Source organism: Chaetodon trifascialis, chromosome 13 (assembly GCF_039877785.1).
Source record: "Chaetodon trifascialis isolate fChaTrf1 chromosome 13, fChaTrf1.hap1, whole genome shotgun sequence".
Lineage (NCBI taxonomy): Eukaryota > Metazoa > Chordata > Actinopteri > Chaetodontiformes > Chaetodontidae > Chaetodon > Chaetodon trifascialis.
The window spans coordinates 7970454-7985574 of record NC_092068.1 but is presented as its reverse complement, the minus strand read 5'-3'; the positions used below and the strand labels follow the sequence as shown (position 1 = coordinate 7985574).

Sequence of the window (15121 nt, the reverse complement as noted above, 5' to 3'; positions counted from 1 at the left end):
ACCATCCACATGTGGTAAACAAGCCAATGCATCCATGGGATAGCAAGCATGGACTCTTCCGAAAAGTGGAGTAATTTGCCGAAAGGTCCGTGTCTAAAGAATCTGACAGAGGGAGGATTTGGCGTCCTGACGGAGACTCAACATGCCGCCGTTCAGGATCTGACCAAAGCCCACATTGAGTCGTTTGACCAGGCTGTCACTGACGGACTCAGCCGCGTCGTGCAGGTCAGTTCAACTTTCCTTGAACAAAGTTAGAAACCATTCAACATATTACTGCTTTAAGATATACTAAGGCTTACCTCAGTGGAGCATTTATGAAGGCGGGAAAAAAGTACGAAACGCCTCTTCAGTGGCTTGTTTTTAAAGTTAATGTCATTTGAAATGACACTTAGCTAAGTGTTAGCTTGTTAAAGCGTGCAGTTACATGAAGAAGCTCATTGTTTCGAGCTCATTATATTAGCTAACATGTGTTTCGAGTAGTTCTCTACTTACATTTTATTTACAACTCTTCAAACTCTCAGTTAAAGCTAGCACCAGGTAGCTTTTTTCTACAGTGTTTGTGCTCACACACAGGTTTTGTGTCACCTTCAGTCAGGGTTTCTCATTTTGTGGTGTGGCATGTCTTCCTCAGTCCATCCCCCCTTTGGAGTTCATGTTCAAAAATGACAGGATCAGCCTTTCGTTTGTTGAAGCCACCATCTACAACCCAGTGGTCGCCAAAGGGAGCGTCTGCAGGGACATGAAAGTGTTTCCAGCAGAGTGCAGGGGAAGAAGATGCTCATACAGAGGAAAGCTGGTGGTAAGTCTGCAGACGAGGAGGTCCGAATGAAGGCTCTAACCTGCACGTGAGAGGCATGATAACGCTTTGGTCACTCCTCGAATTGGTTGTGCTTTGCATCATCTCAGGCAGACGTCAGCTGGTCAGTCAATGGCGTTCCCAAAGGCATCATCAAACAGTCCATGGGTCAGCTGCCGATCATGGTGAAGTCCAAGCTGTGTAATCTCCATGGCATGTCCCCCAAGGAGCTCGTAGAGCACCACGAAGAATCAGAGGTGAGGCACACATTTGTAACATGTGAGATGAGTGGAAATTCATTGTGTGCAGTCGTACTCATCAGTAAAGTGCAACCTACCTCTTTAACACTAACAGGAAATGGGAGGTTATTTCATTGTGAATGGAATTGAGAAAGTTATTCGCATGCTGATTATGCCAAGGAGGAACTTTCCTATCGCCATGTCAAGACCGAAGTGGAAGAGCAGGGGGCAGGGATACACTCAGTATGGTAAATAAAACCTTTCAGCCAATGTGCAAACTGTAGTCAAAGTGTAATAATAGCCTAAACACAACAATTAAAGTTTTCCATTGGATGCCATCCTGTTTTTCTTCTCACAGGCATTTCTATGCATTGTGTGAGGGAAGAGCACACAGCCATCAACATGACCCTCCATTATCTGGACAACGGGACTGTGATGCTGAACTTCATCTACCAAAAAGAGCTCTTCTTCCTCCCACTAGGCTTTGCACTCAAGGTAGTTATCAGGTTTATGTGTTTTTCAAAGCAAAAAGAGAGATGCCAAACAGAACAGAAAGATAATAAGACAGCAGATGAAACCTCATTTGGTGCTGTGTGATGTGTTAATACACCTCCTTGTCTCTGTGCTCTCCTCCAGGCTCTGGTGGACTTCACAGACTTCCAGATCTACCAGGAGCTAATCAAGGGCCGTGAGGACAACTCCTTCTACAAGAGCTGTGCATCCGAGATGCTGCGTATCGTCATGGAGGAGGGCTGCACCACCCGCAGCAAGGTGCTTAATTACCTGGGAGAGCGCTTCAGGGTTAAGATGAGCCTTCCTGAGTGGTACTCAAACGAGCAGTGCGCCAACTTCCTGCTAGAGTAAGTTTCTATGACAGGTGTTTTTCTTAATCAGCCTCCTGACAGAAACCACACGCTACTTATCGTGTTTTCTGGTGTTGGTAGTAAAATGAGTTTTGCTCTGTTTTGCCCAGCGAGTGCATCTGTATCCACCTGAAGTCAGATGTGGAGAAGTTCTACCTGCTGTGTCTGATGACCCGGAAGCTGTTCACGTTTGCCAAGCAGGAGTGCATGGAGGAAAACCCTGACAGCATCACGTGTCAGGAAGTGCTCACTCCTGGTCAGCTCTACCTCATGTTTCTGAAGGTGAGGTCATGCAGTCATTGGAACAAGCACTGAGCGATGTATGTCTCTTGTTGGCCTCTGGCGGGGAATGGAAGGAAGTGCAGTGTCTACAGAACGTGTTCAGAGCGGAGTGCAGACAGTGACATTTGAAAGTGTTTTTCACTGTGAAGTAGACATCGTGTTTTCTTTACTGACAAATTAAATCTCTGTGTGAATACGTAATATTAGTATATTAAAACAACACTTAATTTACTGGCAACATCAAAGGAAACAGTCATTTTGTCTTAGAGATCTTACGTATCTGTAACATTTCCATCAGGAGAGACTGGCTGCCTGGCTGGTGTCTGTGAAGCTGTCCTTTGATAAGCGAGGCAGCAGACTGAGGGGAGGAATGAGCGCTGAAAACGTGATGAAGATATTCAACATGGGCACAGACCTCACCAAACCCTTTGAATATCTGCTGGCCACTGGGAACCTCAACTCCAAGACAGGTATGGCTTTATGAGTATGCTTTTTGTTGTAAAAACGTAGTTCATCTCTGAAGTAAATATGGTTGTGCCCTCTCTCCACAGGACTTGGCATGCTGCAGAACACCGGCCTGTGTGTGGTAGCTGACAAGCTCAACTTTATCCGCTACCTGTCCCACTTCCGCTGCGTGCACAGAGGGGCGGCGTTCGCCAAGATGAGAACCACGTCTGTTCGTAAGCTGCTGCCCGAGTCCTGGGGCTTCCTGTGTCCCGTCCACACTCCGGATGGAGAGCCCTGTGGACTCATGAACCACATGACGGCCACCTGTGAGATCGTGGCGCCAACCTTGCCCACCATGTCCCTGCCTGCTCTGCTCTGTTCCCTTGGTGAGTGAGTCAGCAAGTCTACGGATGTGATCACGGATCAAATGGAACGCAAATTTTTCTGACATGCATTTCAAAGTATGTGTCAGTGGGCTGGAGTGCGTAGTACAAAACCTTTTCTGTCTCTGGTGCTGAAGGTGTTACTCCGGTGGATGGATTTCCCGGACAAGCCTTTTCAGACTGCTACCCGGTGGTCCTTGATGGGGCTGTCGTAGGCTGGGTGGAGACTGAATTAGCCCCAGTTGTGGTTGACTCACTCCGCAGGTTCAAGGTTTGTCAAGATATTTGTATAAGATATGTCTAGTAGTTGGAGCTTGCACATGATTTGTGCAGAAAACTGACATATAAAGCAAATACGTTCAGGTGCTGAAAGAGAAGAAGATCCCTCCCTGGACCGAGATCGTTCTGGTTCCGAGAACAGGCAAGGCCAGCTTGTACCCAGGCCTGTTCCTCTTCACAACACCCTGTCGTATGGTGCGGCCTGTGCGAAACTTAGCTCTTGGCAAGCAGGAGTTGATTGGCACCTTTGAACAAGTATGTGTAAACTATCATTTAAAACATTTCTGTGGTAGTTGGATGAGTCCAGTACTTCAAGCACAAACGTGTAAAGACTGATTTGGTGTTGAATTGTTTTATTTAATCATCTTTTTCTATCTTGATGCAGCTTTACATCAATGTTGGCATCTTGGAGGATGAGATTGAGCCTGGAGTGACCACACACCAGGAGCTCTTCCCTCACAGTATGCTCAGCGTGGTGGCCAACTTCATCCCCTACTCAGACCATAACCAGAGTCCCAGAAACATGTACCAGTGTCAGATGAGTGAGTGAGACCACCATTAGAGGCACCATACAGCTACGCAGGCGTACAGGCTGATGAGATTCACATACTGCAGTCCTTTCATTGTCATTTGTGGCTGCTGTGAAGCATTTGCCTGCTAGAGCCTTGAGGCATTGTGTCCATCAGAGACTGAACTCATTCTCTCTTCAGGTAAGCAGACTATGGGGTTCCCCCTGCAGTCATTCATGGATCGCTCAGACAACAAGCTGTACCGGCTGCAGACTCCTCAGAGCCCGCTGGTCAGGCCCTACATGTACGACCACTACAACCTGGACAACTACCCCAGCGGCACCAACGCCATCGTGGCCGTCATATCCTATTCAGGCTACGACATGGAAGATGCCATGGTGAGTACACAATAGTTACTGTTTCCCCTTCTAGGAATGGAGTGAAATCCTGACGCGCTGTGATCTTGTTAAGATTGTGAACAAGTCATCATGGGAGAGAGGCTTTGCCCATGGAAGCATCTACAAGACTGAGCTGGTGGACCTGGCAGACAAGGTGAAAGGAGAAGATGGCGTGGTGTTTGGGACCAAGCCGGGTGACTCTCAGGCAAGTGGAAAACTGGACGCTGATGGACTGCCACACATTGGATCAACACTTCAGTATGGAGACCCCTTCTACAGCTATATCAACCTCAACACCGGCCAGACCTTCGTCTCCTACTACAAGTAAGTGTCAGCATTTGTAGTTGTGTTTTATTCATCAGCTCATTGAAGGTCATGTCACTTTGAAATCATGAAATAACAAACAAATCATTAAATTCTACAGTATATTTGATTTTTTCAAATTACAATCAGTAATGTGTTTTCCTCCCAGGAGCCAAGAGGCCTGTGTGGTTGACAATATAAAGATCTGCAGTAATGACAGTGGCTCAGGCCGTTTTAAACGTGCCTGCATCACAGTACGAGTACCACGAAACCCCACCATTGGTGACAAGTTTGCCAGCCGCCACGGTCAGAAGGGCATCCTGAGCCGCCTGTGGCCGGTCGAGGACATGCCCTTCACAGAGAGCGGCATGAGTCCCGACATCCTGTTCAACCCCCACGGCTTCCCTTCCCGCATGACCATCGGGATGCTGATTGAAAGCATGGCCGGCAAGTCCGGCGCCCTGCACGGCCTGAGCCACGACGCCACACCCTTCACTTTCTCTGAGGAGAACTCTGCGCTAGAGTACTTTGGCGAAATGCTCCGGGCGGGTGGGTACAACTACTATGGCACGGAGCGGCTCTACAGCGGGCTGAGCGGTCAGGAGCTGGAGGCCGACATCTTCATCGGAGTCGTCTACTACCAGCGGCTACGTCACATGGTCTCTGACAAGTTTCAGGTGAGGACCACGGGAGCACGAGACAAGGTGACCAACCAGCCAGTGGGCGGGAGGAACATCCAGGGAGGCATCCGTTTTGGGGAGATGGAGCGAGACGCCCTGCTGGCCCACGGCTCTTCCTTCCTGCTTCACGATCGCCTCTTCAACTGCTCGGACCGATCGGTGGCTCTGGTGTGTGTCGACTGTGGCAGCCTGCTCTCCCCCCTACTGGAGAAGCCCCCACCGTACTGGTCAGCCACACGCCACCGAAAGACTGTCTGCACTCTGTGTGGTAAAAGTGACTCTATTGACTCGGTGTCCGTTCCTTACGTCTTCCGCTACTTCGTCGCCGAGCTCGCAGCGATGAACATTAAAGTCAAATTAGATGTTAAATGAATTTTGTAGAACAGCCGTCAAAGATTTCTGGCATAAATGCGACAAATTCAAATCAAAAGAAAGTGTCTAGTATGAAACTGCTCTGTGTGTTTTATGAAAATGGGTCTTTATATCCAGTGAAGCTGCTAGAATCTACCGCGCTAAAGAAACAAACTGTTAAGCCACGATATGTCAGAAGGTGCCTGAGAAGTTTATCTCCTTTTGTCAAAAGCTAAGCATTTGAACAAACAACCAAATAGCAGCATGTGATGGAATGAATGTGTTGACATCTGTTAAGGTCAGTGAAAATAACCCAAAGGTGTTTTTGTACAGTCGCTGAGCGTTCAATAAAAATGTACCAGCGTACCAAGACTTTTGATCCTTCACTTAAGTAACTCCATTACAATGATCAGGATTTTAAAGTAGGACTGCAAAGTCAAAGAACAGACGTACTGTCAGTAAAAATCCTTGAATAAGAAAAGTGAAAGTGCTCACTGTGCAGGAAAATGTGACTGAGGTATCAGATTGCTGATGAGTCACAGGATAAGTAGCATTTTAGTGTTGTAGCTGGGTATCTGTGGAGCTAGGTTTCATTATATGTTGTAGGTTTCAAAAGGTTGGGAACCTCTTATTCAATCATTAACAACTGATCCTATTTGATAAGTATGTTTTTCAATTCTTTATCTGTCAGAGAAATGCAGTGCAGAAAATAGAAATACTCAAAGTATAAGTATCTCAAAATTGTACAAAGCACAGTACTTATTTGCACACTGTTGATTCCTGGTCGCCCACACTGTTCTGCACACTCAGTCTAAAATGAGTGTCAGCGTGTAATCTGCCCAGCAGCATACACTTGTTGAATGTTATAAAAAATGTAATGTTGATGACAGTTAACATGAGTGACAGTCGTCCTCATTCACTTGTTCCATGCAGGGTTTCAGTCACCAGTTGTCCTCGCTCCAGTTGTGCCAGAACATCTGGCAGGTCGAGCACAGTAGGAATAGTGTAGTCTGCTTTCACTGAACCATCTGGCACAGCGCCTCCGTCACTGCTGATCCAAACTGTAGTCCGCACTCCGGCATTAAAGCCCCCCTGAATATCTGTGTCCAGAGAGTCTCCCACCATGACGCAGTCCTGGGCCTCCACCTCCAGCATGTCAAAACACAGTGTGAAGATGGAGCGGTGCGGTTTCTGCTCTGCGTGTTCTCCACCAACCACGATGGCATCGAAGAACTCCTCACACCCGACTCTCTCCACCTTCTCTCTCTGGGTCTGAGATTCCCCGTTGGTCAGCAGCAGCAGCTTATATCTGCTGCGCAGCTGCTTCAGGAGGGAGCGTATTTCAGGGGACAGACTTAGAACCTCCAGGCGGCTGTTCTTCCACAGGTGGTAGCACTGAGCTGCCAGAGAGGGTGTGTGACCGCTGCCCACCACCTCCTGGATGCTCTCCTCCCAGTGACCCACACGGACCTCATCAATGGATCTGCCGGCTGAGGGGTCAAAACTCTCCCGGAAAAGCTTCTGCTTGAACTTGTCACAAATGTTGCTGATGGTCATGTCATCAACGGCCAGCGTGGTCTTCAAAAGCTCACTGGTCTGTAAGATTCAAACACAACAGATAATTACATAAAACACATATATCTGATTCAGTAGTGACCACAAGAGGTCACGGCGTGGGATTCCAGAGGCTGATGCTGAGCAGAGCTCTACTGGAAATTATTATATGCACTAATATGAATGTGTGTGTGAAGCTTTCAGGGTCTTGGTATGTGCATGCTGGGTCACAGACACACTGGCACGGCTGCAGCGGTTTAAATCTGGTGCTTGAAGTTATATCAGTTTATGGGAAGCCAGTGTACTCATTATGCACATGCTGTCAGGTATTCTCACATATCACGTTACTGAATTATTATAACTGACGCATAAACATGCAAGAAGCAGTTTGGTGTTGTGGCTAGGTGGAGCTCATTTTAATGACCTTACATCCTGTTTGATGAATGAGACGTTTCTGAATGAACTCAACACCGTTACACGGTTGTGCCTCCCAGCGCCTCAGCCAATTGGAAGAGAGCACGAGCGGCAGTAACCGGTCCTCTACTTATTTTTCTTAATTATCGCTGAACATTAGAATCAAAACGGCCCGTTTAAATACACTGTATGCCACTCATCGTGCTGCTGTTAGAGAAGACTCCCCGGAGATCTTCACCCCTTTAATGGAGTGCACTGACCGCTTCCGTTAGGTTGACGTTACATACGGAAGTTAATGTCCGGACTTCACCTTTTGTATCGCCACTCCACCTGCGCGGCTTGTCTCAACGAGTGTGTTGTCCAGGTCGAACAGGACAGCCTTCACAGGTCTACCGTCCATGGCCGCAGAACACCGTCCATTCATTGTACGTGTACTCAAAACACGTCACGGCTTGATTGCGAAGGCGCTGCCGGGTGAATTGCATGACGGGAGACGTAGTTGTGGTAAATGCTCAGTAATGTTAGCTTTATTCCCCTAGAGGGCGCACAGAAACAAAAATAAAGCTTGAGTTCTCGCCAGCGGCTCATAAAGTGACTAAACACTGTTTCAGCTGCTGCAGTTTAAATAAATCATTAAAACAAAATCAGATTCAAACGTTTTGTGAGCCATTCAAATAAAATGTGGACTTGCTGCGTACCTTCACAAAAAAACTACAGAACTAAGAAGAAAGCAAAGGAACTAAGCAAAGCATGCTGCAATTGTACACATGCTACTGTTTTAAAATACTTTGCAAACCTCCTTGTTGTTGTAGAGTCACTAAAACACACGTTATAGATTTATTATAATTTATCATGTCAAAGTAGATTTATTAAGTATTGTAAATGTGCAATTAAATAATCTACTAAAAGCATTTACTTTTTTATTTTTATTTTTGCACAAATGGCCAAAATGGATTAGTGTGCCTTATCTGACCCTGTTATTACACTGTGTTCACACACCCTTTTCCATTATGGACAAGTTTTCCTTTTGGTGGTGGCTGCACTGCTTACATTACACTGCAAAAATATTTTTAGATCGGTGACGATAGTCAAAGCGAGCAGGAAACAATCAGTGTCATCACTTGTCTAATTAAATGCCCTACGTGACTCTTGACCATGCATATTGCCAATTTAAACACATATTCCGTGACACACACTCTTTCAAAATCAAAACATACCACAATTCTTATGCAACCTGTCCTTTAGCTCGCTCCCTCATCTGGCAACGAGCCAGAGGTTCACACGCAACGCTGTGCAAGCCTGTTGCACCACCTAACCCAATCAGAAATCACAACAATCCTTTCTCACATTACCTGAGAGCGTTTGCATCTTTAAGACAAACCTGACCCAATTATATCAATTATCTCAGACAAAAAAATGAGATAAACTATAAATCAAGAAATGGTGTGGAAGGCCTAGACTGCTGTTATCTGTCAGAACAAACAACGCCTGCCGCTTGCATGCGAAGAGGAATATGCTTGTTTAAATGACAGATATGCAGCAAATGAAAGCAAAAATTAGTTTAACCTTAAAAAGGAAAGAGAACCATAGACAGCGGATCAGTGATGTGTGAACTTAGAAGTATAAAGATGGAATTTCCCCTCTGATGTGTGTGGGGGGGGGATTACTTCCCTAACAGCTCGTATGTGACTCTTCCAGGAAAGGACAGGCATCTGAAGGACCGGTGAGGCCTGGTGTCTTTGTCTGCATGACACCATTCCTCTTTTATCTCAGTGGGTGGCTGCGGCTGCACATAGTCACACGCTATCTCTCAGCTGGGCATGAATCCCCTGCTGAGGCCAATTATTAAGGGTGTCATTCCACCAAACACCTTATAGCCCCTCCAGAGCAGCAAGGTAACACTTGAGTACATTTGATCTGCCTTATTTTTCCAGTAGTTAAAAGACTTTACCATCACGTATTATGTTCTTGTGACCCTCCCTTCTTTATAGTTGGGGCGTTCATCTGATTCAGCTGTGTTTCTGATCTATGGGTGCCTCAGCCGGTGTGTGTGTGTGTGTGTGTGTGTGTGTGTGTGTGTGTGTGTGTGTGTGTGTGTGTGTGTGTGTGTGTGTGTGTGTGTGTGTGTGTTAGTGAACATATAGGGGACAGGTCTGCTTCTCCTTCATGACTAATTCTGGGTCAGGGCTGGATCGGACAAGCATAAGCTGGAGGGATAGGTGGTTTTTGCCATCAGAGGAAAGAATTTATTATTTAAGATTCTGGGGATTTCATCAGGTAATCTAAAGAGAATGGAGCCTTCAGTGTTATTAGCAGACACCAGACATAATATGAAGTCTGAGGCTCACCTGCAAATCAAAAGATGATGATTCCCTCACACATATTGGCTCACTGGGGCCACTCCTGACTGGGGGCCACAAAATTCATTATTTCTAGTCATTAAGCCGCTCAAAAATATTGAACATTCTTCAGATCTGTAAGATTTGGATCAAATATGCATACGATGCTGCTCTGATAGAGAGGAGAGCGATAACTGGAACTCAGCTGCCCTTTCTTTGCCAAGGTGCCCCCAACAAGCCTCGCCTGTGATACGGAGACAAACACACACGTAGATGTGAGATTTTATCGAGGCCAGGGGAATGTATGAACTACAGTCTAAATAGAGAAACACTAGTGTGCCTAATGGCATTTGTCATGGTAACAAAGGGAGTCTGGCAACCTGCACGTACACACAAACAAAAACAACACGATCTGGGGCAGGACGGTGCCTCTTCAGGCGGTTATGCAACGCTCTCCATGATCGTGGAGCGATATGTTTTTCTGCAAAGATTATGTAAATTGTGTTTTAGGGGCCTCCGGCAGCCTCCTACCCATAGACATCAGTATCACTGTCACATCACAAATATTTTGCATGTGCGTCAATCAAATGTGTCAATGGTGGCAACTCTGAGTCCAAAAATGTACATCAGCATAGACCGGCCTTTTTTCCAGTGAGCTTTTGTGGATATATATTTTGCATCACTTGCGGTGTGGCTATGCTGAGGGTTCCCTGTGAAAGGACAGGACCTCCCATAGATCTCTGGCAGGCAGCCAGGGCTTCCAGTAGCCCCTGTCTGTGTGCGGACACACCTGAGTTCTCCTGACCTGCCACTGAACCAGCACAGCAGCAGCAGGGAGGGAGACAAACTATGTGTGGTCACTGGAGTATAACTGACAGCCCGGACCCTGGAAGATCATCCAATCCCAATCCAGTCTGGGCTGGAACACAGCAAAGTCAATCATCGGGGGGAATATGTGAGCGAACTTGTACTACGAGCACAAAAATCTTTTCACACAGTCACATTTTGGGGACGAAAAGCTGGTTTGACTGAATGAGAAGTGGGGATAGACAGTTATGGTTAATAATAAGTCCTCAAGGAGTTAAGTCAGTGTCTGGCCTCTTAGTGGCAAAAAGTTGCGCCTGTGTGTCTGCGTGTGTGTGTGTGAGTCTGTCGAGTGGCAGGATCAGAATTAGACCTTGTTAAATAGGAGTTTGAATTAGTTGGTTGCTCCGATACAGAATATACAGACTTGGAGTCCACAGATTTGGAGGGCTTAAAGGACAGATTTCATTTGTCAGATTCAGGCCGCAGACCTTTGCTGCATGTTGTCCTTCCTGTCTCTTAAACGCCCACTTCTTTCAAACCCCAGACCTCCAGTTTGTAATGTAGGCTGTCACTTGAAAATTTAATTGTCAAGCTGAGGCTGATTTCCCCAAACGTGTGAAAGCTCTACCCAGAGCCTTATGTGATATCATACAACTGTTTTCACAGGCTGAGCTGTAGAACCACTGGACTGCCCATCACTGGACAAAAAGTGTGAGCGTGAGATTAATAAACATACAAATGAAAAACACGAACCAAAACAAAGAGGCGAGAACAACTGCATGAAGTGTGCAAAGAGACATAAGCTGAATATGTTGGAGGTAAAACAGACTTGAGTGTGTGATATAAAAAAAAAAACAAACACTAAAAAATAAAAGTATAAAGCTCAATTTTATGTTTTTTTTATCTTGTTAGTTTATTAGCCATGTCATACTTTACCCTAAGTGTGTTGTTTTTAATGAGTAAAAAGTGATAGTATTTCTATATAACATTAGCGAAAAATAGTACTTGTGTATTTTATTGCCATTAATTGTTAAACAGAAACAATTAAAAAAATGAAAATGAAGTCTTTATTAGTCGCCTCATGCTGCAGCAGGTTCACAGAAAAAATTCCAACCAATAAATAAATCACAGACGTCTGAGGAATCATGACCCTCATGATTCACTTGAAAGAAAACTGCTGTTGACTCCAAAACTGATATCATATCGACTGACACTCAGTGATTCATTGTGAGTCCAGTTTCTGTTTCAGTGGGACATAAATCACGTTGGAAACTAAAGAAAACGCTGTGTAATTGTGACTTTAAGTAATCTATGACTCTAATTTCTGTCACTGCTCGGTTGAAATGTCACTAATTATGTCACATTTTGATAACAGAGGTACATAAACAATCTAAGTAAAGTTGATCTGACAGAAATTTGTGTTAAAGATGCAATAAATGACCATATAAAATACTGTATTCATGACAGTGATTTTGCTTTTATTGCTTAAAAAGCACTGGCTGTCGAAGTCAGTTTTAAAAGCCAGAAATCGCCTTAATTTTTGCTAAAGGGCCAATAAAAAGCTAACTTCTTGTCTTTTTCATATTTATCGCTTTGTGATACATTTTGGATACAGTAACAATAAAGTGGAAGCACTCAGAGTTCAGACATTTTGTACAGTTCATAAAGAAAGCAGGAGAATCAGCGTTTGAAGATGACTTTTTTTTCTTTGAGCTGACTCTTCATGAGGTATGAGTAGCCTGGAGTAAATCAAAATGAGTGTGTGTGTGATGGAGCTCCGCTAACCCAGAGGAGTTACACGACACATTCGGCATCACGTCACCGTATCCCAAAGGTGCAATTTTCAGGCTGACTGGACGAGGACGAGATGGGACAGGCTGAGGCAGGTGAGTGGACAAAGTGTATCAGAGGCTTTGATGCTTCTCCCCGACACACGCGAGGCAAACAACAAGAGACACAACGCGCTGTTACCAGGCTGATAATACTGTAAACTGTGAAAAGCAACGTAATCCTTTATCAAAACACATTAGTCAGCTTTCTGAGACTCAATGTGGCTGCAGTGATACAACAGCAAAAGGTTTATTGAAGGGAGAGCTCTTGTTTTTAGAGTTTTAATCAGTACAAATGCTGACTAAAACTCTAACCTGAGTATAGCACTTAGCATTTAGTAGTTTCATCTGAGACTGAAAGAAAAAGTTGAAAATCATGAAACATGATTTCAGTTCAACCGGAAAACATGTATCATCTGTATTTTTTTGAACGAATCGTCAGCTACTTCCTTGTGTGATTTTGAAACTCTGACATCATGGGTTTGTACACACGGATTTGTTTGGAAAAACCCTGGAGGGACATTTAGAAAGTTGAGCCGTTTCAATCAAATGGCAACAGCTTCGCCCCATCATGTGTCAGATGATTACTCATACAGGGTTGCAAACTCAGACCATATCCGTCTTTTGAAGTTGAACATAAACTCTCACAAAGTGTCTCAGATGATAGAATCATGATCTAGATCATTTTGTCCCAACCTGACCCCAAAGACAAATCTGAGGGGTCACAAGATGATTAATGAGGTACAATCTAAAATATGTTCTGCTACATGTAAGTCTGTTTCTATAATTACAACTAATTCCATGCGAAATACTGGGAAATTATTAGTAGTTTACCAAAACGTTTTCCAATTTAACAATCTGAGAAGAGGGAAAATCACTTGCTTAATACACACAGCACATACATGTAAGCCTGGAACAATGGCTCACAACAACAACAACTGGGAATCACCGGTCGAGATGGCCACATGAACAGCTGCACTGATACATCACTTTTTCTTCTCTTACATCTGTCTTGCACTTCTCTCTCATTGTTTATATCCAGGGGTCTGCCCAAGGATGAGAAAACAAACCCAATCAAGCCCCCCTCTCTTGCACTCCCTGATTGGATCATGATGTGCGGTGCAGAAATGCAGGGAGGGGAGAGAACAGATGGCGCCTAGCTGCTTGACTCTGACTGCACCGGGCGCTGACACTTTCCATTCGAAGGTTTTTTTTCTTTCGTCAGGGAGGAGTGTGGGTGACATGACACGTCCAGTGTCAATTGCAGAGGTTTAGAAGAGGCTTCCAGATGGAGGGTCTGGTGTTGACGTGGAGGAGACATGACTCCATATGGATTCTGTGTGTCATTTCTGCCGTCCTTGTATATTTGTTCGCTGTGAGCTCATCCACCCGTCACCTCCAACTTTGGCATAAGAGTCAAGAAGAAGGAAAGCATTTTCATTTTCCATATAGCATGAAAGAGTGCTTCACAGCAGATATTTAAAGGAACAGTCTGTGATTTTTGTCTAATGTGCACCTCTGTAGACCCTCTGCAGATTTAATAAACTAATGTGAAGATGTGCATCTTTATCAGTGTATCAGACTGGAAAAACACCTACCTGTCTACTGTTATGACCCACATTCACTTCAATCTGTGCAGGTACGCCTGGTGATACAGATGTACAGTGTGTCCCACGCTGACACACTTTCTGTATCTACTGAACAGTTTCTGTCACAGCGCCAAATTTTTGTGACATAGCATGGTACAAGCTGCTCATCCCACTGTCACACACAGACTGCCAAAGCTGATTCAGTCCTTTCCTTAGAAATAAACAGAACACACACAGACAGACACACACACAGACACACACACAGACACACACACACACACACACACACACACACACACACACACACACACACACACACACATATTCCTCAGTTGTACGTTAGTAAAATATTCTCACCTGAAACCTTCTCTGTCAGAAACAGATTCATGGATCAATGGAAAGAGCATATCATGTCAGAAGCATATGTTATGATATGATATGATATGATATGACATATGAGGAAAATGTAAATAAATAAGAGCTAATATCAAGTTTTATGACATATGTTTATTGGATAAGACATAGTTGTGTTTAACAGGATTATGTCGTAACTTGAAATTCTCAAACATCTGTGAGAAGCCTCCAGAAAAACTGACCCTGTCCTCCAAACAATGATAAAATGTAATTAAATTAAGCAAAAAGTGTTGCATTATTAGTCGTTCATAGCCGAATGACATAAACCGCAAGGTTGTGCCTGAAAACTCAGTCTCTGCTGTTAAAATATTTGATTCCTTTATGTTAATGTTTTGGGTTCATACATTTGTACAGTGGGGTATGCATGGAGCTGAGTTTTTTATGCATCCTTCACCTCAGGGAGTTGGAAAAGTCTGCAGAGGTTTCTTCTTTTAGTGGTGACTATATGGCTTATGTCATTACATAATTGGATCAAGTGGATTTTGTTTCCAGGGCAATGGAGGCATGCATACTCCAAACTATACAAACCAGATCCCAATAACCCACCACTACAAGCACTGCATGGTACAGACTGAGGATATACGAATGGCATCAAATTTAGATCTACAGCACGTAAAGGGAAGACAAATAAACATTTTACTGCAA

General features: G+C 44.6%; 2 protein-coding genes across 2 annotated transcripts; one reads left to right on the top strand and one right to left on the bottom strand.

Annotated features, from left to right (window-relative positions):
• On the top strand, positions 1-5551 carry polr1b (RNA polymerase I subunit B). The gene is made up of 15 exons (XM_070978231.1): positions 1-225; positions 632-799; positions 907-1053; positions 1151-1283; positions 1394-1530; positions 1672-1895; positions 2009-2180; positions 2479-2650; positions 2732-3013; positions 3148-3281; positions 3374-3544; positions 3675-3831; positions 4000-4196; positions 4270-4520; positions 4669-5551. The coding sequence occupies exons 1-15, from the start codon at positions 49-51 to the stop codon at positions 5549-5551; spliced, it is 3405 nt and encodes a 1134-aa protein (XP_070834332.1). The 5' UTR covers positions 1-48.
• nanp (N-acetylneuraminic acid phosphatase) lies at positions 3629-7929 on the bottom strand. The gene is made up of 2 exons (XM_070978232.1): positions 7809-7929; positions 3629-7126 (listed from the first exon to the last, which is right to left on the bottom strand). The coding sequence occupies exons 1-2, from the start codon at positions 7920-7922 to the stop codon at positions 6443-6445; spliced, it is 798 nt and encodes a 265-aa protein (XP_070834333.1). The 5' UTR covers positions 7923-7929; the 3' UTR covers positions 3629-6442.
• Between the last annotated feature and the right edge of the window lie 7192 nt (positions 7930-15121).